The sequence below is a fragment of the Crocodylus siamensis genome, chromosome 6, assembly GCF_052110815.1.
Source record: "Crocodylus siamensis isolate JL-2025a chromosome 6, ASM5211081v1, whole genome shotgun sequence".
NCBI lineage: Eukaryota > Metazoa > Chordata > Crocodylia > Crocodylidae > Crocodylus > Crocodylus siamensis.
In genome coordinates, this window is record NC_143400.1 from 37,365,095 (window position 1) to 37,391,884 (window position 26,790).

Sequence of the window (26,790 nt, forward strand, 5' to 3'; positions counted from 1 at the left end):
TGTGGGAATGAATGGAGGCTCCATGGTATGGGGAGGGGAAACTGAAGAAACTGTCTCACTTGCACCCTTAAATAGGAACCTTGTTTGCTCTTTCCCAGGTAAACCACCAGCCAGGCTTACCTGAGGGAAAGACTGAGCGGCGGCAGACCTGGATAACACAGCAAGCAGGTGAGCAAAGAATCTTTGCTGCTGTTTTGCTTTCTATGGAGCCCCAACCCAGGGTTGTGGGGGTGGGTGACAACAGGCGGAGGAAATGCCACTTCCTTCCTGAAGGCAGCATGGCCTGCGGGACAGAGCCCAGGTTTGGGACTGGCAGAGTTGGGTCCTAGTCCTGCTCTGTTAGTGACTGCTGAGGGACAGCGGGAGAAGTCCCCCCACTTCCCTGAGCCTCGGACTCCCTATCTGTAATGGGGAGGGGGTGATCACACCGACCTCCTTGGCGAGCTATGGATTGGGTGCTGTAGAAGAGCTGGGTTTTGCTGTTGTTGCTGTAAAGGGAACATGAAGGCCAGTGACTGAGAGTGACAGCAAGGATGGCCTGGTTACCGAGCTCGTTTGGGAGCTGGGACAGGGAGTGGTGTTCTTGGCTGTACACTGGCTTGTCTCATCACTTTAGGTCAGACTTGGTTTCTCCATCTGTTGTTTGGGGCTGATGCTGACTGGCTGCCAGGGTTGGCTGAGACACCAAACTCACTAGGTTGCAAAACTCTCAGGAAGGAGGAGCAGGAAAGGGCAAAGGGTCACATTTACTCATGTATTATTAATGCCTTTTGCATCAAAGCTCCTCACATTCCCACTTCCTGTTCCCCCCATTGCCTTACCATAGAAACATAACGTCCTAGAGAAGTGGAACTGCAAGGGACCTGAGGGGGGAGGCAAGGTCACCCCTATCCAAGCCATCCTATCATGGGTGACTGGTGCCACCTTAGTCCGGGGGGGGGCACAGGCCCCCCCCAGCGACCAGTCAGCAACTAGGGGGGTCCCCTGTGGCCAATCACGCCAACCAGGAAGTGGCCATGGTGCTCCCACCCCCCAGCCAGTGCTTGCCCCCCTTGCACATTGCCTAGGCAGGGAGCGTGGCCTATCGGGGGTGCACCAGCGCTCTCAGAGGGTGCACATGCACCCCTACGTGTTGCCACTACATCTTATACAAACCCACAGTTTTCCTAAAAATAGTGTCCACTCTGCCACAACACAAACCTAACACCCCAGTCTGCCAGAAGTAAAGCAGCTGGCATCCTGCTTTTATTAAAGGTCGTTAGTATCTGCTCGAGAGATGGTAGGTAGAGACCTACCATCCTTGCTAGAGAGGAAGGCAACCCCTCCCCCCCAGCAGTCCATACTAATCTGACCGGGGGTAAAATTCCTTCCTGACCCCAAATATGATGTTGGGTCTGACCTTGAGCCACTGCAGCCAGCAAACTCCAGCCTTAGGTCCCAGCAGAAGCACTGGCGCGCTCCAGCCAACCCGCCTCGGCCTGAGTGTCTCGGGCCCCAGGGCCCAGTGCTGGGCCTGGACCACGGCTCTGGGCAGGTGGCCCAGGCGGCGCGCAGGGACATGTGCCTGCCTACAAGGTACAGGTTGCAGCCCTGTTGGTCTAATATTGGGGTGGATCTAATATTTTTTATTAAGGCAACTCAAATGTGTCCAACTATTTGAATTCTTTCAATTATTTGAGCTGGTCTAATCAAAGATACCAGATTTACCCAAACCCTGCCTGCCTACAGCGGGGCAGGCCGTGCGCAGGCGCACATCCAAGGTGTGCAGAAGCCGGCAGCCGGCGGGTGCACGTGTATCCGGATGCAGCAGGCGTGGGCAGCCATGCCGGGAGGAGAAAGAAAGACAAGGCCCTGGCAGGCGGTGCCAGCCCGTGCAGCTGGCAGGGCCAAGATGTGCCCAACTCTGCGGCCCCAGCAGGCTGCCTTCCGGGTCGACCCTTCCCCGCCCCGCCGCCACGTGGGCCGCTTGGCTCCGGGGAGGGGCGTGTCCGGGGGCGTGGCCATGCAGATCAACCCGCCGCGGGGGAGAATGGGCATGCTCGGGGGCGGGGCTGTCCTCTGTCCCCCGGCTGGCGCATGCGCCGCGCGGGCAGCCTGCGCGGGCCCCGGGAGCGGAGCGAGCACACGGGCATCCGTCCGCCGGGGCAGCGGGTGAGCGGGGCGGGCTGCAGGCAGCAAGGGCAAGGGGGCGCAGAGGCCGGGGGTGGGATTTGGGGGCATGGAGGGCACCGGGGAGGGATGTGGGGTGCAGAGCCCGAGGGGTGGGGTGCAGGGAGGGGTTGGAGGGGAATGCAGGGGCATGGGGGTGCTTGGTTGCTGCCAAGGGAGTGTGGGCACCGCTTGGCGGCAAGGGGCTGCCCCAGCTGGGGGACCTTGGGGAGGATACTGGGGGGTGGCAGGGGTACCTGCCGGGGAGCAGGGGCCAGGGCAGGCAAGCGCCGCTTTCTTGTGGGGCGTCTGCTGTGCCTTTGGGGCCAGTAGGTTGCCGTCTCTGGGGGTGGGAGCAGAGGTGCCCGGGGCAGGGCATGGCAAGGGCAAGGGGAGCAGTGACACTGGTGTGCTGCTCAGCGAAAGTAGTGGGCTTTTGCAGCAGGCTGCTAGCCCTGATGGGGGCCAGGAGTACACCTCCCCCATAGGGCTGGAAGCAGGATGCTGCCTTCGCAGGGCTGCTGCTTACCCCTAGTGCAACTGCAGCCGTGTCCAGGCAAGTCTGTACGTGCCAGGCAAAACTGCTGTCCGCGCTTGGAGCCCATGTGCTAGGCAGCACCCTCCGCTTGGGGTCGGGACTCCTTGGCTTTGTGTCTCCACCCGTGGCTGGGGCATCGCTTGTGCCCCCCGTGCTCCTGTTGGTCATCTGTGCCTCAGGGGGAGTCAGGCTCCTTTGCTGCACGGGTTGGAGGGAGGCTTAAATTGGCTGGTGAGAATCCGCATGGCCTGTTAATAGAAACACTTCCTATCACGCACAGCCCTTGATTTAAAATTGGACCTTTCCCAGCTGCATTCACAGCTCAACCCTGGCAGCAGCGGGCTGAGGCAGGGGTAATGGCTAATCTTTTAACACTCTCTGATCTGGGAGCAAGGCAGAAAACAAGCTAATTGTGCAGGCCCTGTGAGAGCCGTGCTAGCAGGCTAACCCTGGCACGGCACCACGGGGCCCTGTTATGGGACGTTGCGGGCATGAGGCTCTGGGGTTTTGTTTTGTTCGGTTTTTTTTTATGACTACTTGTTACTGTGATGCCCTTGCTCTGCCTGTTTCCAAAGTGCTGTGCAATCTCTAGATAAAAAGCTCCGAGCGGTGCAAAGTGCTGTTGTTGTCCCTGCCAGCCCTTGCCTTCTTTGGTGGGACTGCCAGCAGGAGGGACGATTGCTGCCTGCAGAATGATTTTTGCTGTCTGGACACCTGCCTACTAGGGCTGGACTGCGGCCCGCCAACCTGTGTCACGTAGGGCAGCCTTTCTTTTAGAAAAGAAAAGGCAGGCAGGCTGGCATCAGGCGGCGAGGCCTGTTTGAGAGTCTTTTCCCAGCCAGCGGTACGAGTCCTGCATTGCTACAAGAGGCGACGGGAGGTCTGTTGAGGTTGGAGTTATTCCTGCTTGCCCCAGGTGCCAAGTTGAATGTGGTGTAAGATTGTGGTGCATCCCACTGCGTTTATGGCTCGGGGAGAGTCCGAGAGATGTGCCTGCAGTGAGAGCAGGGCAATGCACAGATGCAGCAGGGCTGCTATGAGCACAGGGTCCCTTTGCATCCTTGCTCCAGAAGGCGTGGTGCAGGGTGGAGAGCGGCTGAGGATGTCGGTATTGAAGGGGCTGAGCAGTCTAGACGAGGTAATCGGAGGAGGGGGGGATCCCAGCATGTGCCCCTTTTGACCTTGTCGCAGCACGAGTGGCGACAGCTCTCCCGCTCCTCCGCAGCAGGTTTCAGAGGCGGCAGGAAGTGCCGGGTGCTGTTTTTGGAGGAGCGAGTGGGCCGCATGGTTTCCCAAGGGTAGCAAAGCTGACTGCTGCTGGCAGTTTGGCAGATGGGTCACGCCTTGCTGTCAGGGGGAAGGGCAAGTCTGAGCATCCCTCAAAGCACAGTGTGTGCTTGCCTGGCTCTGGCTGCCTGCTCACAGAGAGCTGAGGTCACTGCCTGTCCCAGGTGCTAACACACCGCTGCTTCTTCCATCTGAGACGAGCTTCCTCGCATGTGCATCGCTCACTTTGGTAGTGCCTTTATGTAGTGAAAGGGCGCTATAAGCCTCAAGAGCTAGGGTTTGCTCCTGATTCACTGCCTTCCTGGCCAGGTGCCTTTCCCTCCATGTCTCGCCGCCGCTAGGACGAATGACTAACTCCCAGGTGGGCTCGCCAAGCTGCTGGGTTCAGGCTGTGTAACTCAGGCTGATGTCAGGAAGTTGTCACTCATGCCTCCGTTCCCCTGGGATGCCCCCATGTGAGTAAGCATGGTGCAGTTTTGAATCTAGCTTCCAAAAGCCTTTCCTAATTGTTAGGGGCTGGAAGGGACCTTACAGATCATTGGGTCCAGCCCTCTGCACGTGGGCAGGAAAGACCACTGGGGTCAGATGACCCCAATAAGATGAGCATCAAGACCTACTTCTTCTGGGAGCGGGGACTTGCCCCTAGTTTGCCAAGGGGGGAGAGGAACAAGCTGGCCTGGAGGGGCACTGAATCAGTACTAGGGATGGAAGTTTTCAGGGCTCCAACTTGTTCCACTGGCCAGGGACATCGAACCCTGGGATGTTTAAGACCCCCAGCAGAGCCCAGGCTGGCAAGGAAGGAGGGCACCAAATAGCGGCTCTGTAAATAGCAACTCACAGAGACTCTGTTAGGCCTTGTGGCCGTGCTTGTGCTTGATAAGGGGGTGTGTATTTAGAAACTGGGAGTCAGATGCTGTGAGCAAACTGGTGCTGAGGAGGGGCTCTTGGCCACTGCCATGAGCTGCGTGCAGGCTGTGATGGATGTGATTCTCGGGCACGGTGCAGCCTGGCCTCATCGGATGTAATTGCAGACCGGGTTGGAGGTTTCCTCCCATCTGTCCATCCATCCGGCTGGCTCGGCTCAGCCACAGAGGCTAGCGAGGGAATACCTGGGACTAAGTAGGTCAGAGCCAGGCTCAAGCCTGCTCTGACAGTGCCGTTTTCCAGGTGCTGGGGCTGAGCCAGCATGGGGGAGCCTGAGGGTGGGATCTGACCTGATTGGGACTGAGACCTCTTACTGCTTCTCTGCCGAAGAAAGAGCCAGTCTCTTGGGAACGAGAGCCTGGCTGTTTGGCAGCCGTGTGTCGCCGGAGGATTGTGATATGTCATAGGGGAGGTAGGGCTGGGATTGCTGTGGGGTGTGTGGCTGTTTCCTAATACTGTACAGAGTGTCTCCCCCCACTGCATGGGGATAGCAGGGGCTGCACCGGGTGTCCGCCAGCACCAGAGATGCCTCACTCTGTTGTTCAGAAGGGCGTGCTCTGGACTTGCTGTCATCTTTGTCTTTCCAGGCTATATCTTCTGACCCTTAATTATGGACTCCTGTTGTCTGTCCTGCCCTGCAGGCCAGAGGACCCATCTAATCTCCGTGATGAATGATGTTGCTGCCTTTCAAAAGTCTGGGGGAGGTGGGGCTTGGTTTATCTGTGCAGAGGAAGACCAGGCTCTGAAAGGCTCTCACAAGCATCTTACTAGCACGTTTTCCACCCACAGCAGCGGGCAGAGGACTGCTTGGCCGCTCTCTCAAACTCTGCCAGCAAGATGTGGCACACCTGTGCTCTTCCTGCCTGCTCTGGTCTGTGCATCCTGGGAGTGCCAGTCTCCGAGAGCATGCTGCCGCCCAGCGCAGGCAACGTGTTGTGTTGCCTGACAGTTTGCACTACTCTGATCCACAGCTTGCTGCGGGGAGCTGCCCCAGGGACCGGTGTCAGAGTGTGTGTGGCATGGTCAGGCTGGGACAGGGAGTGAGTTTCCGATGAGATGAGACCTGGGAGCTGCCAGCAGGAAGCTCTGCAGGGGGAGAAATCCTCCGAAGCCATGCAGGGAAGTGCTCCCGGTGCCTTTAGTGTGAGTGACAGAGAGAGGTACCCTTCCCTTGTTTCCTCAGGCACTGGTGACAGCTTGCAGCTCCCATCCTCTCTCTCTGACAGATGCACGCAGACACTGTCCCCTGCCAGCATCTCTGTACGCAGGGGAGGAAGGGAAGAGAGAAGCGGGGTCCCCGTGGCCGATGCTAGCCTTGTCTTTCTGCTGTGACTGCCGGCAAAGGCATGGATAGTGGCTTTCCTTGAATTGAAGTGGATGCCTGTCTTCCAAGGCTTTCCGTATAGCTCACTCAGCATCTGCTGGAGGGGAACAGGTTTTGGTCCTGCTAACTTGGGCAGCTTCTGAGTGGAAGGGCCTGTGTCCCATTGCCAGTCTTGCTGGCAGTTGGGGCCCCATTTCAGTATTGCCTGCTGGCTGCTTTGCCATGTTGCGTGCAAGTCCTGGAGTGGTTATGGACCAGTCTCTTCCCTTCCCAGACCTGCTTAGCACCCACCTTGCAGGCCTTGTGTGTCAGGCACCTGAGAGAACCTGCATGGCGTGTGAGAGCAGTGCTGCTAGCTGTTACTGCCTTGCATATTCATTTTCCTTCCACTCCTGCTGCTTGGGACGTGGACTTGGCAGAGGGAGGCTGCAAGTGGTGCTGGCTCATAGTTTCCATGAATTCCAGCCCCCGAGGCTCCTGGGAAGGCTCCCTTGTTTTCGGTGGCATTGGTTTTGAACTTCTCACAGGTACAAGAATGTGCTTATTGTATCTCACCAAGCAGACGGTTTTGGTGGTCAGCGTCCAGGCCAGCCGGAGGCTTTGAGCAAGGCGTGTGGTACAGACTAGCGCTGTTGGCTTCATGTAGCTGGGAGAGGGGATTGGGCAGGGAGGTGTCCCAGACCTGCAAATGACACAGTGGTTTATATTTCGGCTCTGCAGCGGGGGCTTGCAAGGGGCCAGAGGAGCTCCTGCAGCACGGTACAGAGGGCTGGGAGCTGCAGTGAGCAATGTCAGTGCACAGGGCCTACATTCACTCCTCCCTGAATAACCACGGGTAAAACCCAGATGTCGGTGTCGGCAGTTTAAAGGGGAAGAGCTGAGTCAGAACAAATATCTCCTCTGCTCTTCGTCATTCTTGTCCTGGCCAGTGTGGGGAGGCTTATAAATTCATAGACACGAGGGTTGGAAGGGACCTCGGCCTGAGCCAGCCACTGATATAAGTAAGGAAGAAACTTCTCTCCCCCAGCCACCCATGTTTAGCCCTGTGTATCATTGCTAACCGATTCCTGCATTTGCTGTTTTTCAGGCTGGGAGAGAAGGGGCAGCTACTGAGCTGGGTGTTGGGAGTGGGGCAGAGAGAAGGAGAGTGGAGAAGGAAATCCTTTAGTGCCGATCAAACCGGGGGGGTTGCTTTCTGCTGTCTCAGACTGGGTCTCATCTCCAGCATTGAGGCTCTGGAGCAGACTGGGAGCTGAGGAGAGTGTAATACAGCTACTCCAGTCCTTGCTATTGTGGGGTGAGCGGAGGGGTGACTGGGGAGGCCCCACATGCTGTACCAAATGCACTCCTAAATTAATTGCCTTGCTCTGCACCTGGGGCCGGAGGAGTTAAGTTCCAGCCTCGCACCTAAGCCCTTTGCAGAGCAGTCAAAACCTCCCTTCCCTTCCAGGCTTCCTGGTGCTTTTGGGAAAACAAAGATTTCAAAGTGGCTGTAAGCTTTTAAGACCGTGAGAATGTCGATCCCCTTTTAATGGGAAAGCAGCGGATTTGCACAACGTTTGGCTTGGATGGGAGATGCTTGAGTCTTCTCTTCCCCACCCTGCTCTGGACAGCGTTGGGGCTGGGAGGAGGGCTCCTGGCTGCCCAAGTCCCTCAGGAGAGGCCTTGCCTTTCCAAAAACATCTCTGCCCAATGAACTGAACCCTTGTGCTTTCAGACAGGTTGGCTGGACGGCATCCAGAAGCGTCTTGGGTCAGCTCCTACAGGAGACACCAGTCTGCAGCACATCAGCAAGGGGCTGTTTGTGCGATGGTGGAGAGCTGGAGGGTGGATTTCCCCTTCTGTCTGTGCTTCTCTGACTTCTTTGGAGTCATGTAACCCGGGCTGCATGTGTCTCCTGCCCTTTGCCCCTCTGGCGCTGTGCTATGGTTGATTTAAAAAAAAAAAAAAAAAAAGTAACACTCTGAGGTTGCTGTATCCACCCTGAGATCTCCCCAGTATCCAAAATGCTTGCTGCTGTTCTCTGTGCTGTTCCTCTTCCGTGCCTCTCTCCTGCTCGCTGCCACTCTGGACCTTTGCTGCTTATCCCAGCTTGAGAAATGCTGGTGTGGAGAGGGGAGCACCCAGGAGCTGCACAAATCAGCATCCCAAGCAAGTGTAGAGACTAAGGGTCTGACAAGGCATCAGTGCCAGAGCTGGGAGCTGAGCCTGGGTCTCTTGTGCTGCAGGCTCTCCCCACACCCTCTTCAGTGTCTTCCAGATGCTGGAGAGAAACCCATGGAGGCCCAGAGCGCTGAACCTTGGGGCTGGTGGAAGGAGCTGTGCCTGTCACTGGCTGGCTTCAGTTCTGCCCTTGAGAGAGGCTTTAGGCCACGATGCCCTGCTTGCTGCATAGCAGAAAGGTGGGAAGAAGGACTCTGCAAGAGCAGGAGCTTGTGGCCTTGGTCATCCCAGCAGGGGCCACTGACCTTCGTACATACAGACACTTTCTCTGGCACGCAGAGTTCCCCTGATAAAGCCCTAGCCGCGCGAGTGTAGTGGTGGTGTGTGTCCCAGAGACGCAGCCCTGCCTTCCCGTGGAGACCAGCCATATCACAAATGCCTCCGAGATTGCTGAGCTGTAGCCTTGTCCCTGAACACCAGCACGAAGCCTGGTATGCACTGGGCCCCGTGGCTGGCACCGTCCTTTGTGGGCCCAGAAGAGTGATCTGGAGATGCAAGAGCCTGGGCTGGGCTGGTTTCTTAGAGCGCTCCCACTCTGGTCGTGTGCCTTGTTGTGCAGGGCTGTGCTGCTGCGGGTGGGTGCATAGTGTTTTTGCTGACTCTGCCTGGTAGCGATCCCAGTGAAGGAGGAACAGCCAGAGAAACAGCCCCAAGGACTTTCCCACAGGCCTTGGGTCACTGTATTCTGGGGAGATCTGCTGTGCAAAGCGGAAGGTGAGATCCTGGTCCCTTCCAGCTCCACACTCCTCCAGCCTGGTCACTGTCCTGCAAGAGGACATAAGGGCAGTGATACAGACCCACCCTGGAAGGGATGCAGACCCTTTGGCTCAGGAATGAGGAGGACACTTGGCATAGGGGCTGGCGACTCAACAGCTGCTGTCTGCAGGGTTTCTTGCAACTGGATTCTTTTAGGATGCTAAATACATCTGGTCCTCTTCCTGTGGCCCTTGGTAAGGCCCACTTCTTGTGCATGCCTTACCATAGTGGGTGGCAGAGCAGGGGTTGATGATGACACTTGATGTTTTGCCTCATCTGTTTTATTGATTTACGTTTATATGAAAAAACATGCATCAGGGTCAAGGATTAATGATGGGCAAATGCTGTAAATGTAGGTATGACTGTGCCCCGGGGAGAGGCACTGGGACACAGGTCAGCCTTATTAGCAGCGTGGTTAAAATGTGACGCAGAGAGCACAACACCTAGTTCACCTCCCTCTCGGGTTCATGGGTCTATTTCTGAGCTCCCCGGCAGCTCAGACAGGCTCTCACACCCCTGCGCACAGCTCCCTTTCTGCCGCAGGGCACACGCTGCCTGGCTGCACTCCCTACCCGAGTGTGTTGGACTGGAGGCTTGGTGCTGGGGGGAAGGGGAGCTGGTCTTTCCATGCAAGAAGCCTGCAAGTGAAGGTATTGCCCAAAGCTTTGAGGTAGGCAAGCAGGTGGGAAGCCGGTGCTTGCAGGCAATGGCAGGGCCTCACCGTGGGTCTAGGCAGTGGCTGTTCATTGAGGATGGAGCTGGGGTTAGAATAGAAATGAGTGTTGCCGCATCCAGCCCACAAGTGCCATGCACAGCTAGCAGGGTGCCTTGTGGCTGTGGTTCTTGGCTAGTCCCTCTCTCCAGAGCCCCGGCTGGGACCTGGGAGCACAGTCAGGTGTTTTCTCCCCTGCATCCCCTTGGAGTCTGCAGAGGGAGTGGGGATGCAGCTTCCTGGCGCTGTGCAGGCAGAGCAGTGTGCGCTGGCCTGCAGCTGCATTCATGCCAGCCTCAGAAGAGAGGGCAGGCACTGCTGGGGGGTGATCTTCCCTGGGCGGTTAGGCCGTGGTGCTTTGTCCGAGCAGGAGAGCTGGGAGGAACGTGGTGGCCACCCCTCTATACTCCTGCCCGCTTGCCCTCCAACTGCCCCTCTGTCTCTCCTCCAGGTCCTGGAAGCTGTGCTGGCTGTGAATGCCCCCCGAGCCCCCTGCTCCTCAGTGACTGTCTCTACACAGAACCAGTGAATCTCCTGATTGGACTCAAGTAAGTCCCCCGAGTCAGGACTGGGGGAAGGGGAGGTAAATTTGCTCTGGTGGGTAAGCAGGTGGCTCCTCTGAGCCAGTGAGTGCCAGTGGTTTGCCTGGCATAGCCGTCTCCTTCTTTACGTGATTGCCAGCAGGTTTCTCCCACCCCGGTATGGGATACAGTAGGGTTGCCCTGCTGTCTCTGAGGTGAAAGAATGGGAAAGGCAAATGGGAAATAGAAACGCCCCCAGACTACTCCTCTGCCATCTCGGAGGTTGCTTGGGGAGGTTATACTCTGTAGTTGGCAGGGGTGTACAGCAGTGTAACAAGCTAGGAAGGGGTTGGTGACCTTGAGTGTTTGGGAACCAGTGCACCAGGACATGGCTCTGTGGGAGTTGCAGCATGATCCTGGCCTCATGCAGGGAGTGGGCAGCAGGGACCTGCCTGCTTTGAGCGAGGCAGCATTGTGCAGAGGTCTGGGTACCGGAAGTCCCCAGGTCTGTGCCGGCCTGTGACGCAGCATCACTCTGTAGGTCAAGGCAGGTTTCTTTACCGTGCCTCAGTTTTCCCACCCATTAACCAGTGGTGCGAAGCCCTCACCTTACCCCAGGCAGGCTGGACCTTGTAAATGCTCTGAGTACTCTCACTCTGAGAGAGCTTGAAATGTGTCAGCCTTGCTCCTGAGATCCCCAGGCCCTCATGAGGGGAACTGAGTGCTGGAGAGGGGTCTCCCCTCTGCTGGGCTCTGTGCCTGCCCATCAGAGAGGACAGCTTCGGCCTTGCCTGAGCCTCCTCTCTGCCCAGCCTCTGCTACTCCCCTGCTGCTCATTCCTCGACCGCTCAGCTCTTGCCTGTGCGGGTGATGATGATCTTTAAAACGGTTTTCTGCCGAGAGCCTGCATCCTCAGCTCAGCATCTGCTCCGAGTTGACGCTGGTGTCTGGGAGTTGATGTGATGCTGCCCCTTTGGCTCCAGCTGTTCACACACAGCAACTGATAAGCAAGTGGAGCCTTTCCTGGCAGCACCAGTGGCCTTGACCTTCTCTGGAATTGGCTGCATGGAAGAACAGACCGTTCCTGGCAGTGTTTGTGCACATCGGGAACCCGTGCAGGGAGCAGACACTGTTGGGACCCTGGAGCCCTCGCTTGGGTTTGGAAGGGAGAGGCTGGCATCCTCTCCAACAATCTCTGCTGAACTGCAACATGCCTCTGTGGTCCCACTCCCGCCTGAGCCCTCTTGCAGCATGGTTATGGGCGGGTGGGTGGTGGAAATGAGCCGTAGAAGAAACCTGCTGCCCCCTGCTGGGCACTACTGGGTGCAATGACGGGGTCTGTCCCTGTTGTGGATGTGTGTCCTGGGCTGAGGGTGGTGCAGGGGAGCAACACAGTGCAATTGTTGGGTGGTGGGAGTTGTACCCAGCGAGCTTCTTGCCAGGCCATTAGTAGCCAGCCTGTCTCAGCCTTCCCTGGAGGCTGGGAGGATGCCCAGCCTGACCACAGCACCTGCTTTCTATTGCAGCACCTCCTGCCCACCATGATCCTGACCACGAGCTTTCGAAGCTGCATTGTGCTGCAGGGTTTCTCCTTCCTGGGCATCTTCTGCCAGGCATGGGCTGACATGGGCGCCACGCCGCAGCTCCCCAGTGCCATCACGTCAGCATCCTTCCTGCGGGACCTTATGCAGCGGTACGGGGAGGATGATGCCCTGACCCTGCGGCAGCTCAAAGCCCTGCTGAACCGCCTTGACGTAGGAGTTGGCCATGAGAACGTGTCCCGGTCAGAACCGCAGCACAGGAACCTCTCCCGGGTAAGGCACAGCCCTGTCTGCGGTGTGGACTCAGCAGTGCCCCTGTCCTAGGGGCTGTGTGGGGGAGCCATTGTCCTCAGAGCCCATGGAGCCACCGTGTCTCAGCCTCTGGATAAGTTAGTGCTCTTCTGGGATATGCCTGGGGATTCTCAGGGTCTCTTTCTCCTCCCTCACCCAGTGCTTCAGCTCCTCGGAGCTCTTTGCCACACACAACCTGAGTGAAGGGTCCCGCGTTGGCCAGAGTGAGTTGAAGGAGTTCTGCCCAACCATCCTGCAGCAGCTGGAGTCGCGGGCTTGCACCTCGGAGAACCTGGAGAATGAAGAGAACGAGCAGACTGAGGAGGGGCGCCCTAGCTCGGCAGAAGGTGAGCCGGAGGGGCACAAGGGGTGCTGGGGCCTGCATTAGCTTGGAAATTGGTTGCCTCTTTGGAGTGCAGGGCACCAGCGCACCTCCTGGCCCTTGCTTTGGTGTCCCTGTTCCTTGGTGTCCTCCTTGCCCATGACTCCTGCTTCAGGACTGGCACTCGTGTGCATGCAGGATGTTGGGAGCTGGGACTGTTACCGTGGGGAACGGTGGAGGTCATGTTCTTATATTTTTCCGTAGCTTCTTCCAGCAGGACGCTGTCCGAGATGAACAGACTAAGAGTTGTGGCTGACAAGCAGTCAATGCACAGACTCTCCCTCATGTTAGCAGGGCCTGTGGGTCCAAGCCTGCAGCCCCAAGCATTTGAGTTAAAGGGGTGAACCAGGCTTCTTAGCGATGCTAACATAGGACTTCAGCCCTCTGGGACCTGGATTCTTGGGTGTTGTTCCAAGCCCTGCCTTGCTATGTAGCCTTGACAAGTCTTGGCATTTTCCCTGGGCTCAGTTTCCCCATGTGTGATCCACGTGATAGTTCTACCTACCTACCTCCCAGGAGATGAGGAGGATTTTGCTGAGGGAAGCACAGGGATAAAAGAGCCTCATAATAATGGTTGATGTGTGGCTGGTGGGAAGCAAAGGGACACTACCCACAAAGGAGCATTCAAGAAGTTGTGGTGGCTCGGCTTGTGCTCTGGTGCCTCTGAATCCAGGCTTCTCCAAAGTTTCCTTGTTGGAGGAGCTGGAGTAGATGGGAGCTCTTTAAGCAAATGGCAAGGAAAGTGCAACTTTCCAGGGTGCCATTTCAGCCGCTTTGAGTGTTTTAATAGTTTTAATAGTTTTCCCTGGTGTGGTTAGGCTGCAGATTGCAGAAAAATGCTGAGGCATTGCTGTTCCAAGCCTGCCGTGTCTGCATGCTGCCCCCACATGGTAACAGCACCTCAGGGAGGGGAAGGCAGAGCAACCAGGCCATGGGCAGTGCGGTGTCAAATTTGCTGCTGGCCTGGTAAAGAGTCTAGTTTTGTTTTCCGCAGCAGCAGTCTTTGGCTCCATGCTTCTGGCAGGGCAGTGTCATCTGCTGTGGGGAGGAAGCTGATGGCCTGTATATGGGCTCTGGCCCACAGGCTGTGTTAGTTCAGCCTGGCATCTGCCATTCTCACAGTGAGGACTGAGGCTGCATGAGGCTGATGATGGCAGAGCCATGGGCCTTTCCTGGAGAGCGTGCCACATGCTGTTAGTCTGATTTGAACTTCTGCTCCTTGCTGCTTCTGGGTGGTAGGCAGCTACCTTGAACCAGCCCAGCAGCGCTGCCTGGCAGCCTGGGGCAAAGCATGAGGAGCAGGATGGTGTCTGTCACAGGGTGGTTACGGGGGATACAGGCAGGCAAACCCAGCTGTGCTCAGACGGGTCTGTTCTTGGATAGCACGGGCTGGGAGCGGTTGGGTTTGTAGCAAGCTGCAGACTGTTAGAGTGACATGAAACAGAAGCCAGCCCTTGCCCATGGTCCGGGTAGTGCTCCCCCAAAGTGCAAATGGTCCAGCCTCTGGCTTCTCTGAACATCAGTGCGCTCTGTGAAAACCCTGAGGCCTTGATCCTGGATTATTTTGGGACTGTCTTATGCCTCCTGCTGCCCATGGGTTTCCCACTGTGCTAGAACGTTCCTGGCTCAGTCCCACTTTTTCCAGCCCGTTTAATAGAATTAATTGCAGAAGTAATTCAGAGACACGAACACCCATTAAATGGCCTGACTTCTTCCCCTGCCCTTCTGCCCCAGACTTGTTTGTACAGCGATTAAAGCTTTCCAAGCAAGATGGGAGTGACCGTCTGTGACCGCTGGGCAGTGCCGCGGCCATGCCAGCTCCTTGGCGTGCCCTTCGCGTTGGCTGTTCAGTATCTGGAGCTGCTGACTCTAGCCCTTCTCCCTGCAGTGCCCCAATAATGTGGCCCTCGTTTCTTCTCCTTCTGCAGTGTGGGGCTTTGGTTTTCTCACTGTGTCAGTGATTAACCTGGCCTCTCTCCTCGGCGTCTTCATTGTGCCCTGCACCGAGAAGGCCTTTTTCCGTCGGATCCTCACTTACTTCATCGCGTTGTCCATTGGGACGCTGTTCTCAAACGCACTCTTCCAGCTTATCCCAGAGGTGCAGTAGACCACCCCTTGCCTCCTGCCTGTCTCTGTCTCTGTCTCTCTCCCTGGGGCTGGCTGCCCAGCCTCTCTCCAGCAGATTTCTTGGTGACTGAGGCCCAGGGAAACTCCTTTTCCACACTGGTTTCTTGTCCAGTGGCTATTCAGGATTTTTTCTTAGACCTCCTAGCACCAGGAAACATCCCCAAGGTCTGGTCAGAGATCATGTTTGGTGTCCAGGAGCATGGTGCTCCCTTGCTGGCTCTTGCCTGCTTCTGCGGCCTCTCTGCAGAGAGCGATGCCCCCTTTGAGTACGTCGCACCTGGTGCAGGTGAAAGGTCCCATGGGCGCATCCCTCCCCTTGACTCACGTGCTGTACCTGGTAGCTGATCCCACTTTTAGTGAGAATTTCCCCTGCCATCCTCCAGTCAGGCAGCTGGCAGAAGTCTGGGTGGCTGTGGCCATGGGTAGATGGCTCTGTTTGCCTAGCAGATCTGATGGCAAGGGAATCTCACTCTTCTCCCCACCAGCCTTTTAGTGTAGTATCCCCTAGCCACTAGTGTGAGGGGCTCCAAAGCCTACCTTTGCAGTCTGAGGTGCATCCCATGCTCAGACCAAGCATGGGTAAATACAGCACTCAGCCTGTGGGAGCCTGCAGAGCAGAGGGGCATCTTTTCAGCCTCTCCTATGCATCAACACTGGGTTCATGTGCATCTGCAACCGCTGAGCCTCCTGGTGCCAAGGCAGCACTGGACACTACAGGCAGGGCATGGCAGCTTGCAGGACAGAGGCAGGAGGGAACGGAGCTTAAAACTGCATCAGGTGAACTGGAGATACCACCCTCCCTTGGCTCTCCTGCCTTCTGTGGGGTTTTTTTGCTGACTTCAGTCCCTGGAAGAGTTTCTGTCCAGGGAGGTTTCCTGGTGCTCTCATGGTCAGTCAGCTACATCGTGAATTAATTGTGGTTAATTGTGCAGTTCTGGAGTTGAATAAATATCTCCATGCCCTCTAAGGCCAGGGGTTGGAAGCGCATGCCGTCTGGGCACACAAGAAACCAGCTGAGAAACTTGAACCAGTCAGATCCTTGCCCTGCCAGCCTGACAAGTGTGGATCAAAATAAGCCCTCAGGTTTTGGTGGACCAACTCCTCTGTTCTGTCCTAGAGCAATCCCAGGCTTGCTTTGACCTTGTTGGGTGCATGTGCTGTGTGCTCTGCTGCTTGGCCATGGCAGGTTGAGGTGTCTCATCTTACATGTATGCTGCTCTCAGTGCCAGTTTCAGCCTCTGCCTGCTGGCAAGGAGGGGATGGGAGACTACAGTGCTGGGGCTTGTTCCACTTGGCTCTTTGCAAGATAAAGCAAAGCTCCCAGCCCTGATGGTGCTCCTCCTGCCCCAGAGACACCTGCAGTGTCCTGTGCTGGCAGCGACTATTTTCATGGATCTGACCCAGAGTCTGCTGGACCCCAGCTTGTGGGTATTTTTCAGCTCCAGAACTGCAGTGTTATTATATCCTTAAAAAAAAGGGAACAAAATGGTTCAATTCCTGATCTGATGGGAACTGGAAATAACTACATACACTCCACCCCCATGGGGATGTCCCCTGTCCCTTGCCTGATAACTGCCAGGGCATGTGCCACAAGCCTGTCTAACCTGCGCTGACCCACTGGGCTGGAAGGGCCTTGCGCAGCCCAGCCAGAGCATCATGACTGCACTGGGAGTGCCCAAGTGAAGTGAGCAGGTGCTGGAGGGAGCACAACGGCATGATGAGGTTGGAGTGTATGAGATGCTGGGAGGAAAACTCTGGTTGCCCCATGCTGTGCTGGAACTCTGACACAAGTCCCCAGTGAGGCTGTGACCTCCTGGAAATGGTCTGCAGGTGCAGGGAGCTGATGCTGGAGGGCTCTGACTAAAGTCCAAGAGAAACTGTTTCGAGAGGCTCTCGGGGTAGCTGGCCCACAGGTCTCTGTGGGATGCCTGCTGCGGGGCAGAGTGACAGAGTCCCAGCTCTGGTGGGTACCAGGTTTGCCTCCCTGCTTCCTGAAACCAATTGCAGATTGATACAAAATCACTAATAAATGTCTCCTTTTCTTCTCCCTCTTCCCCACCCTCCTTTCTGTATCTCTCTCCTGTTATTCCCTCTTTGCTCTCCTGTGTTGATTTGCCCTGGGATCTCTGGGGTGGGCTTGGCGCACACGCTGCAGTCTGGGGTTACGGTTTCCTGTGTGTGACCGTCATCTCCCTCTGCTCCCTGGTGGGGGCCAGCGTGGTGCCCTTCATGAAGAAGACCTTTTACAAGCGGCTGCTTCTCTACTTCATAGCTCTGGCGATTGGTACTCTCTACTCCAACGCCCTCTTCCAGCTCATCCCCGAGGTACGGTGTGGGCCTTCGGGTCTGTCTCGTGTGTGTGTGTCTGTCTGTCTCTGCACGGTGGCCTTAGAAAGGGGAACCCAGTGCAGCTGGAAGAGAGCCCTGAATGAAAGTGATATGCAGAGCAAGGTGCAGCCAGACTGGGTTTATGAGGCTGGAAACATTTAGGCAAACCTGGGGCACATCTGTCCACCTTAGTGTCCCCAGCTGTTAAATGGCATTGATACCACTTGCCTGCCTGTCAGAGGATGGGGACTGGCTCTGCTCTAAGGATCTCAGTCTCGGGTGTTCTCAAGCCATGTAAAGAAAATGGCTTGGGAGGGAACTAAGCTGGGCCAGAGCAAGAGTAAAGATGGATGAAAGACAACCCTGGGATGAGGACTCTTAGGTGCCTGGCATCTCTGCCAGCCCTCGCTGTATGCACTCCAAGATGTTGTTCTGGGGCCAAGGCAGTTTTCTAAGGGAGAAGTGACTTGGACAATCTGGGTCTGGAGTTGAGACCAGTGGCCCTATTGAATCCTTACTTTATGCTATAGAACTTGCAGAAGGCACCTTTTATACAAGTCAGAAATAAATACGCTGAGAGGAGTGTGATAAATCTGTCCGGTAAACCCCTGCCCAGCTGCCTGATAGAAGTGGGTTTTAGCTCTGTAGGCTTATAGAAGCCGTGCAGCTGCTCCTCTAGTTGCTGTGTGCTCAGGGGAGAGGAGAAGCCGCTTTCCTGATGCCTTCTGGGAGTAGGCTTTTGGCAAACAAGGCCTAAGTGGCGCCCCCCCCAGCTATGTTTTATATTTGTGCCACTGTGGCGGGGGATGAACCATGACTTCAGAAAGCAACCACCTCCAAGGTGCCAAGGAGTTTTTTCTTTATATGTCATTAGCCTGTGGAATTCACACCCACAGGATGTCCAGACCAGTAGCCAAAGTTTAGAGAGATGAGACAGATGATCACAAGTAGCAGTGATGGTAACAGTTCTCACACCTTGGGGCATGAGCTGATTTCCATCAAGAAGATTTTCTCTTCCAGTCAGGGAGAGCATTTTCCAGCTAGGTGCCGTCAGTTGGTGTTCTCCTGAACTGTTGCCTGCTGGAGCAAGGGCCAAATGAAGCAGCCTTTTGCAACAGGAGACCCTAGAGCAAAGAGGGAGGGAAGCGAGGGGTTGCTGAGGTCCACATTTCTTAAATTCTCTGTTTCCCCCTCCCCACCTACAGGCCTTTGGGTTCAACCCACAGGAGGATTACTATGTCTCCAAATCTGCTGTGGTCTTTGGAGGCTTTTACCTGTTCTTCTTCACAGAGAAAATCTTGAAGATGCTTCTCAAGCAGAAAGATGAGGTAAGGTGGAGCTGCCTTTGCAGGGGGTAGCAGCGGGGAATGCTCCAGACCATGCTTCTGGCAAGGTGGTGCTGCCATTTTCAACCATCCCTCTTTGACCCTGTGACATCTGAAGTGGTACGGGGCATGCGAACCAAGAGAGAGGTGTGTTCCTGCTCCCCATCTGCCCTAAAGGCTGGGTCACCTGGAAAGATGCTCCTAGCCCCTCTTACCTGATTGGGGATATGAAGTCAAATGTGGCGGCTGACAGCCAGAACATGCTGCAGTGCAGTCCTGATAGATCATCTTTGAGTTTGTCAAGCCAGGGAAGGTTATTATTTCAAATGGATACTTCCAATAACTGGTAGATGGGGTTACAAGTGGGCTTCGTGCACTGCATCAGGGATGGCTCTTTGTCAGGCTGGACCTGGTATCCAGTAGCAGAGGAGTTGCTGGGCTGGCGGAGGAGCTGACACTTGGATGAAAGGCTGAGCTGGGGACCTGGCCCCTTAAGTTTGCAGGCAGCACTCCAGGTGAGAGGCAGGCTGTTTGCACCCTCATGTCATCAGGGGGTTCCATTTCAAGTCATGGTTAACTCAAGCACCAAGCCCACGAGCATGCTCAAACCTCTCTGACATCTGGGTGGACGAGCAGATTTGCCTGAGACCACCCTGGGGCATCTGAAGGGGAGCTGGTAAAACTCTGCACATCCCCCTCTTAAGTCTCTTGGCAATTTTGACTGCATGCCAGATTGCCTACCTGACCTGAGCTTCTTGATGTTATGGTGAACAGCCAAATGCTGCCCCACAGGCAGCTGCAGTATCCTCTGTGTGTGAGGAGATGGGGAAGGAGCCTTGGGATGATGGACACTGTGGAAGTGTGCAGTTACGACGGGTTTGAATAGCTGCTCTCTCATTTCCTAGCAGACTTAGCCTTCGTAATTTGTTGGGTTTGGCATCAGCCTCTGTACCAGGTTTCCTGTTGGTACTGGCTTGGGGTGGGGGAAGCTAAAATAATCCACATGCTTCAGGCACTTCTGAGCTGGAACCCAGCCGCTCATGCCTAACGATCTCTCTGCCCCTTAGCACCACCATGGGCATAGCCACTACAGCCCTGAGAGCCTCCCCTCCAAGAAGGATCAGGAAGAGGGAGTGACTGAGAAGCTGCAGAACGGGGACCTGGATCATATGATTCCTCACAGGAGCAGCGAACTGGAGTGCAAGTCCCAGGCTGGGGATGAGAAGGTCATTGTGAGCTCTCTGTCTGTCCAGGTGGGTGTGTTGCTGGCAGAAGGCCTTGAGGTAGTTGTTGGGAATAGACCTGCACCCAGACAGGGGCGGTGAGGCTGCTGGACCTGTAGGACCATGGGTTGCTTTGGGAAGGTTCAGTGCTAAACTAGCCCTCCCGTATGCCTTCTGCTGCTGTCTTGCAGGACCTGCAGGCATCTCAGAGTGCGTGCTACTGGCTGAAGGGTGTGCGCTACTCAGACATTGGTACGCTGGCGTGGATGATCACCCTGAGCGACGGCCTGCACAACTTCATCGATGGCCTAGCTATTGGCGCCTCCTTCACTGTGTCCGTCTTCCAAGGCATCAGCACCTCTGTGGCTATCCTCTGTGAGGAGTTCCCACATGAGCTGGGTATGTGGCCCTTGGGCTGTGGCCTCCAAATCCAGTTGTGATGATCAGGCCTGCTCTCAAAGGAAGAACCTTAGCATGTGCTTTACTTGAACCAAGTTCTCTGCTTCCTCTTCCACCTCTCACAAAGTGCGTGGACTCATCAGTCACTTCAAGAAACACGGGTAGCTAGGATGTTACGTGAAACTGAGTGCTAGTGAGAAATGAACTAGTAAATGACAAGGAGCTCATCTGCGAGCTAAAATAATGGAGGAATATGATGTCTGTGATTAAACTTAAATCAAGTGCCTTGGGAAGGCACTTCTCATGTGCTCCTTGGAAGAGGAGGCAGGAGGGGAGTTTTGAAGCTTCCCCCAGTTGCCTAGCAAATCAGCAGAGCTGTCATGCTTCAAAGGTTGGTGCTCAGGCAGTAAGTTTTAGTTACTGTAGAGTTAACTACCTTGGCATGGCTGGCGGCCACCCTGCCATTTGGGCAGCTTGGGACTGAGATGAGCCCGCTGGGCTGGGAGTTAGGAGATTGGCTTTGCCACCAACTCAGTGACCTTGGGTCTGTTTGTTCCTCTTCCCAGGAAGGAGAATACTGCTACCTGACTCTCCTTTCAAAGCACATAGAGATGAGTGGTTGGACAGTGCTACATAAGGTCTTCATTCCATAAAGTGCTTAAGCATGTGGGTGAGTTGGCCGCGGCTAGCCAACTCAGCCCCTCATTCATTAGGACTGAGTTGCTGTCCTTCCTTGATGTTCACAGACAGGAGATTGCTGAGGCACCTGCCTTGATGCTCTTGTGTGATGGTCTGTCTCCTTCTCCTTCCCTCATTTGCTCTTGCTCCTTCCACATGCAGGCGACTTTGTCATCCTTCTGAATGCTGGCATGACGATCCAGCAGGCACTCTTCTTCAACTTCATCTCGGCCTGCTGCTGCTACCTGGGGCTAGCCTTTGGGATTTTGGCCGGCAGCCACTTCTCTGCCAACTGGATCTTCGCTCTGGCTGGCGGGATGTTCCTCTACATTGCACTAGCCGATATGGTAAATCCCAAGTCATCGGGTGGGGGATCGGAACTGTGCAGCAGTCTTCTCTAGCGACCACTGGAAGGTTGCACTTTTAGGTTGCTGGACACCTATGGAGAGTATAGCAAGCCCTTCCTTAGGATTATTCTTCCACTGCAGGGTCCTAGGACACAGGGCTGTGGGAGCTACAAGAACATGGCTGAACTTGGCAATGCCATATCCTGCAAACCAGGGTCTGCCCCTACTCTTGAGAGTGGTGCTGGAAGGTGGCCTTCATGGGTCACCTGGATGTCCAGAAAAGATGCTGGTGGCTGTGGTTTCACACTGACTTTGTGCCCTCACCTGACGCATGGGAGATTCTAACCCAGGGGAGCTGTTGGCTTTTCAGCGCAGCTCTGAAGTCAAGGTCTTGCCACCCTTGATCTTGACAACCCACATGGCATTCTCCAGAGGAGTTAGGGCCCTGTTGTGGCCATGTTTTAGTCCTAAGAGGTTGGGTGTGATTGAGTCTAGCCCTCTGTTTTGGTGGGTACAGGGCTGAAACAGTTGCGAAGAACTGTTGCTGTTCTTGTAATGGGCATTCGTGGTGGGCTAAGCCCTCCTTGTAGAAATGCGTTTTGGTGTGTGTCTCCCCATTGCCTCTTCTGTTCTGGGATGCGGTGTGGGAAAGACAGGCTGCTCCATGCATCCAGGACCTGGCAGTCATGAATAGCCTTGTGGGAATTTAACAGTTGGGGGATGGACCAGAGGGTGCCAGTTCTCAGGCTGATGGGTCAGGGTTGGGGAGAGGAAATCCAGGCATTTAACTGTTTCTGTTTCTCCTTCCTCCAGTTCCCTGAAATGAATGAAGTGAGCCGGGAGGATGAGCGGAACGGTAGCGCCCTCATCGCCTTTGCCATCCAGAATGCAGGGCTGCTGACGGGGTTCACCATCATGGTGCTGCTCACCATGTACTCAGGCCAGATCCAATTAGGGTAGGGATGGGCCTGGCACAAAGAGCATCTGCAGCTGCAAACATAGGGACGGACCGGACCATTGCGGGGCATTGGGCATCGCACAGCACTACAGAAACAGAGGCATTGCTATTGAAACTATTCCATAGACTACGTAATCGCTTAGTGAAGGGACTCTACCCTTGCTGTAGAACTAAACTGACCCAAGGACCCATTCCCAGCATAGTATCCCTTCCCCTCCTCTCTTGGCATCAGAAGGACTCCTGGGATGGATGGGAGTGAGAATCAGAACAGACTTGCTGGATCCTTTGGCTGCCTCATCTCCTACCATGCGCATGCTGCATTCCTCCCCTCCTGCTGGAGCAGCCACAGAAGGGGATCAGATAGATCATCAGCACTGGATATGAGGCTGCCTCCCCCAAGGTAGACCTGATGCTTGGAGCTGTCCATCTGCAGGCAGTGGAAACGTGGGGTTTGGGAGTCGGGACAGAGGGTGGTCTTAGGACAGCTTCACTGTCATTGACAGCCTCTAGCGCTCCACTCGCACAAGAGGCGGCTTCTTTTTCCCAAAGATCCATGTCCCTACTAATCCACAGAGCTGTGCTGTCCAAGCAGGCTGTTTGCAGGATGCACTGGGCTGTGGGGGGACAAAGCTGACAGGGGTCCAGGCAGATGGCTTGTAGTGAGAGGAGGAGCAAGTTTCCTGCAGTTATGCTGGAATCCACCCTTCTCTGGCATAGTGTTAGGTATGTGACCTCAAGGCTAGACATCTTGCTCATCACAGCTATTGTTGCTTTGGTTTCTTTCTGCTGTCTGTTCAATCCTCACTGCACTGAGTTTCCTGGGAGAAGGGGCACCATGTTGACATGTGGTCAGACTGGCTTTGGGAAGAGGCATGCTGCTTCCCTGGGGGCATAGGAAACTAGACAAGTAGCGTCTGCAGGTCAGAGTTATGATAAATGGTTCTGGGGTGGGAGGTGCTGTGGGGAGGAAGAAAACCCAGATGCTGCCACCTCTCCTGACTTCCTACTGCCAAGAGAAATAGTCCTGGGACCCTTGGATCACATTTTGTGGACCTGGGGAAGTGGGGAAAACAAGGGGCAGCTGTGCTCTGATGCAAAGATACTGTAAAACCTCACTATTGCAGAGATGGCTTCTCTGAGCTGTGGGGTGGGGAGGAGGGATGGGAGCATGTCCCCTGGTGCTGGTCACTAGGGACATGACAAGTTCACAGTGTTGCTTGGAGTTGTGTGTTTTTGTTTAAATAGACACCACTGCGGAGTGGCATCAGAACTCGTGCTTCCAGGATGGTGGGGGCATGGGATTCAAGCCCAGCCTTGGGGACTGTGGGAGGGATGAAATGTGTTTTAAGGCATTGCCCAGCTGTCTGCCTCTGGGCTGGCTTTTCCCAGGTTCACTAGGTGAACTGATATATTATCATATTGATAACGTTGTCCCCATCAGCCTGGGTGGCGAATGAGGCTGTTCTCACTGCCTCGCCTCCCTCCCCACCGCCCCAGTTGATTCTGCACCCTGTAGCTGTGAATTTGTGGCTTTGTGAGCAAAGTGACTTGAGGCAGGGTATCTTAATGGGCAGAGCACTGGACTGTCTCATATACATGGGTTCTATCTCTAGGTATGCTGCTGGCCCACTGGGTGATCTTAGGCTAGTCACTACAGTGTCTCATGCCTCAGTTTCCCCTCCTGCTAAATGGGGAAAGTAATACTGGCATCCTTTGTGCTGTGTATGGGATTGACTGAGGAAAAGCATTAAAGAGGAGCCTGGTGTTATTACTCTGAGGCAGGCAGAGAGTTTGCTGCCAGCCTGTCCAGGTGTTCCCTGCTGCCTGGGTGGCTGTGGGTCGAGGGACACCTGTTGTCCAGTCACTCATCTAGCAAGCAGTCAGTGATGCATCACTGCATCGCCTCCATCATCTTGTCTTCAGTGCAGAGCCTGAGCAGGAGCTCTTGTCCATGTTTCCTCCTCCTTCCTGCCATCAGATGGAAGCTGAGGCTTTGTCTGCTCATCATACCCCAGGTCTTATCTGTATCACAGCTCACAGGCACAGACTTCCCTTTCGTACCTGAGCTAGCCCAGGGGACATAGGGGCAAGCTGAAATTGGAGGGACTAAAGGGATAGGAGATCCAGGTCTTCTGGATATATCCTGGTGCAGGCACTGTGCTTCCAGCAGGACTGTGACTTGTCAGCCCTTCGCCCTGCAATAACCGTGCCCTCTGACTTGCTCAGGTAACTGTTGAACATCTTTCCCTTTCTCCAGCGATTGTCATAAAGAGCCCTTTGACTCCCTGTCTTCTCCATTTCCCATTAGTATATAACACTGCCATTGGTCCCACAGGCCCAAAGGGCTGGAGTTTTTCTAGGCCAATAAACAAGCCTATCTCTTACCTGAATTTGATTTCTAAGACACAGGTCCCAAGCAGGTCAGCATCTGTATCTTGAATGCCATTCGCATCTGAATCTCTACCTGCTGTAGAGGCCAGCCATCTGTCCCATCCCACCAGCTCAACCACTTTACCAGGCAGAGGCATCTGAGTGAAGTGTGCATGCCCCAATCCTGACCCTTGCCCTGGCCTCGTGTGCACGGGTAGGAAGGTGGAGGTTGCAGTAGAACCCTGCAACACCCTATGTAACTGGGCTGTGTCTCTTTGCCCATTGCCAGGAGGAAATCCTTGTGCCATTGCTTCTCCTGGAGGTTTCATTACCTACAGCCAATTGGTTAATATCACCTTTTTGCAGAACCTCAAAAGCAAATGCTTGAAAAAGATTGGCCCTGTTTGGGACCTTGAGACAAACCCTCCAGTGGAGATTGTTTTGCAAAACCCATCCTTGACCTGTTCACCAACGGGTTTTAATAAGGGCCTCTGGGTGCTGTAGTACGTGCTCTCAAGGATCAAAACACCATGGTGGGGTTCCTGCTGCCCAGTTTGAGGGGAGAAAGAAATTGGGTTGGTGCTGTGTTTCATAGGGGTCACTGATGGTCAGGATGGGACCTGTCTTCAACAAAGTGACTGAGGAAGCAGCCAGCTTCTGAGAACAGTACAAAGGGGAACTGCCCTTGCTCATGGCACAAAGAGCATATGCTGCAGGGGGTGAGAGCTGCTGCCCTGTTTCTGAATTGACAGCATCGTTAAACCCCCCTTTTTTTAAGGGGTGAGGACTAAATTTCCCATTTCCTCCCAAGGAAGTGCCTGGAAAGCACCATCCAGTGCATTCCATATGGAAGACTACTGCTTTTTAGCAGTGCCAGAGCTAGTCCAGCTTTGACGAGGATGGTTTAGCAATAGGCAAAAGAGAGTACTTTGCACCTCTGCCTCTCCCGTAGGAACAATCCTCAATTCAGAAATGGTTGTAAACAAGGACTATAGAAGTTCAGCTGACTTCTGAGTGGTAGAAAGCCTGGTCAGGAGCTGATGTTTAACCTCCTTTGGGCTCTTACAAGCCTTTAAAAAAAGGGACAGGGATCTCCAGTCTTTTTTTTTTCTAGTTTCCTTCCAAGTGTTCTTGGCAGCTGAGTTGATTCAGAAGCTTGCAACCTGGAAATTGAGAGGTTGCTCGTGGAGCCATGCTCTTAATGAAAACACAAATTCTTTTAGAGAGCTCCCTGTGATATCCCTTCAAAAAGATTCTCCATACTTGTAATAGTGGGTTTTGGGGGATGCAGGTAACCAGTGCATGCACTACAGGGGTGCTGGAAGGGGACATTATCTGCTTTTAATTCATGGGATGGTCCAAACCTTTTTTTTTTTTTTTTTTTGGGGGGGGGGGTGATGAGCGAGGAAACTGCCATCTGTCTGAGTTTGTGTGGGGTTTTCTCCATATTTCCCTTTACGTGTCTGATTAGAAGCTCAAGTTCCATCTCAGTATTTTAATAACTCAGGTGTTGTAAGAAATACTTGTTGAAATCAAAAGCATAACTTATGTCCATGTGAACTGTAAAGTTATTTGTAAAATGCCACAAATAAACTATATTCTGTGATGAATGGCACGCCTGTTTTTTTGCATGGGACCAGATGCTGAAGGCTGGGGCTTGTTGAGGTTTGATCTGTCCAGCTTGTGTAAGAGTTTCCCTGGGGAACAGACTGAAGTTCCATTTCCTAAATATTTTTAAAATTTAACTGGGGAGGTTTGAGCGTGGTGCAACGGGAGCATTCCCATAGGAGCAGAAGGCTGGGCTGGGTGATGTAATCGGGGCTTTTCCACTGTGGTTGGCTATAGGAAACCCCTGCCAAGTGCAGTGTGGCTTGTTTGTCAGAAGATGGCACTGATGCCCACTGCTGTACCAATCTGATCTGGAGGTCTGGGTCTCTGCTGCCGGTATCTGGGTAGTCTGCACAGTATTTCCCTTCTTAAAAGGGTTTCTTCTAGTAGTAATGCATCCTGCAGAAAGAGGGGTGTAGGTTGTAGCCGTGTTGGTCTAAGGACAGAGGCAGACAAGGTTCTTTGGGTAAATTTGATATTTTGTATTAGACCAACTCACATAGTTGGACAAGTTCCCCCCCCCCAATTTTTCCAACTATTTGAGTGGTCTAATAAAGGAACAGATTTACCCAATGAACCATGTCTTGCAGGGAGGGGCGGCTGCTTTTTTCCCCCAGAAGGCCTTCAGGGTGCATCGTGTTATTGCCTACACCGCTGTATTCCCTACTGCTCCCAAACGGAGTCTGGTGCGGGGTGGCATTTCGCACGCTCCTGCTTTTAGCAGGGAAACACAGCAGGTTGCAAGCCTATGAAAGCCGCCCTCCCCAGTTTGGGCAGGGA

At 54.5% G+C, this 26,790-nt stretch overlaps 1 protein-coding gene across 2 annotated transcripts; it reads left to right on the plus strand.

The window, feature by feature from the left end:
- The first annotated feature begins 2,110 nt into the window (after positions 1-2,110).
- Positions 2,111-26,012, plus strand: SLC39A14 (solute carrier family 39 member 14). 2 transcript variants are annotated; one of them, XM_090055804.1, is made up of 10 exons: positions 2,111-2,151; positions 10,364-10,460; positions 11,960-12,247; positions 12,426-12,612; positions 14,576-14,745; positions 18,308-18,430; positions 19,495-19,680; positions 19,842-20,049; positions 20,890-21,074; positions 21,888-26,012. In XM_090055804.1, the coding sequence occupies exons 3-10, from the start codon at positions 11,975-11,977 to the stop codon at positions 22,032-22,034; spliced, it is 1,479 nt and encodes a 492-aa protein (XP_089911930.1). In that variant the 5' UTR covers positions 2,111-2,151; positions 10,364-10,460; positions 11,960-11,974; the 3' UTR covers positions 22,035-26,012. The 2 variants fall into 2 exon arrangements, with proteins under 2 accessions (XP_089911930.1, XP_089911929.1); XM_090055803.1 differs by lacking the exon at positions 14,576-14,745 and adding an exon at positions 16,930-17,099.
- The last annotated feature ends 778 nt before the right edge of the window (positions 26,013-26,790 follow it).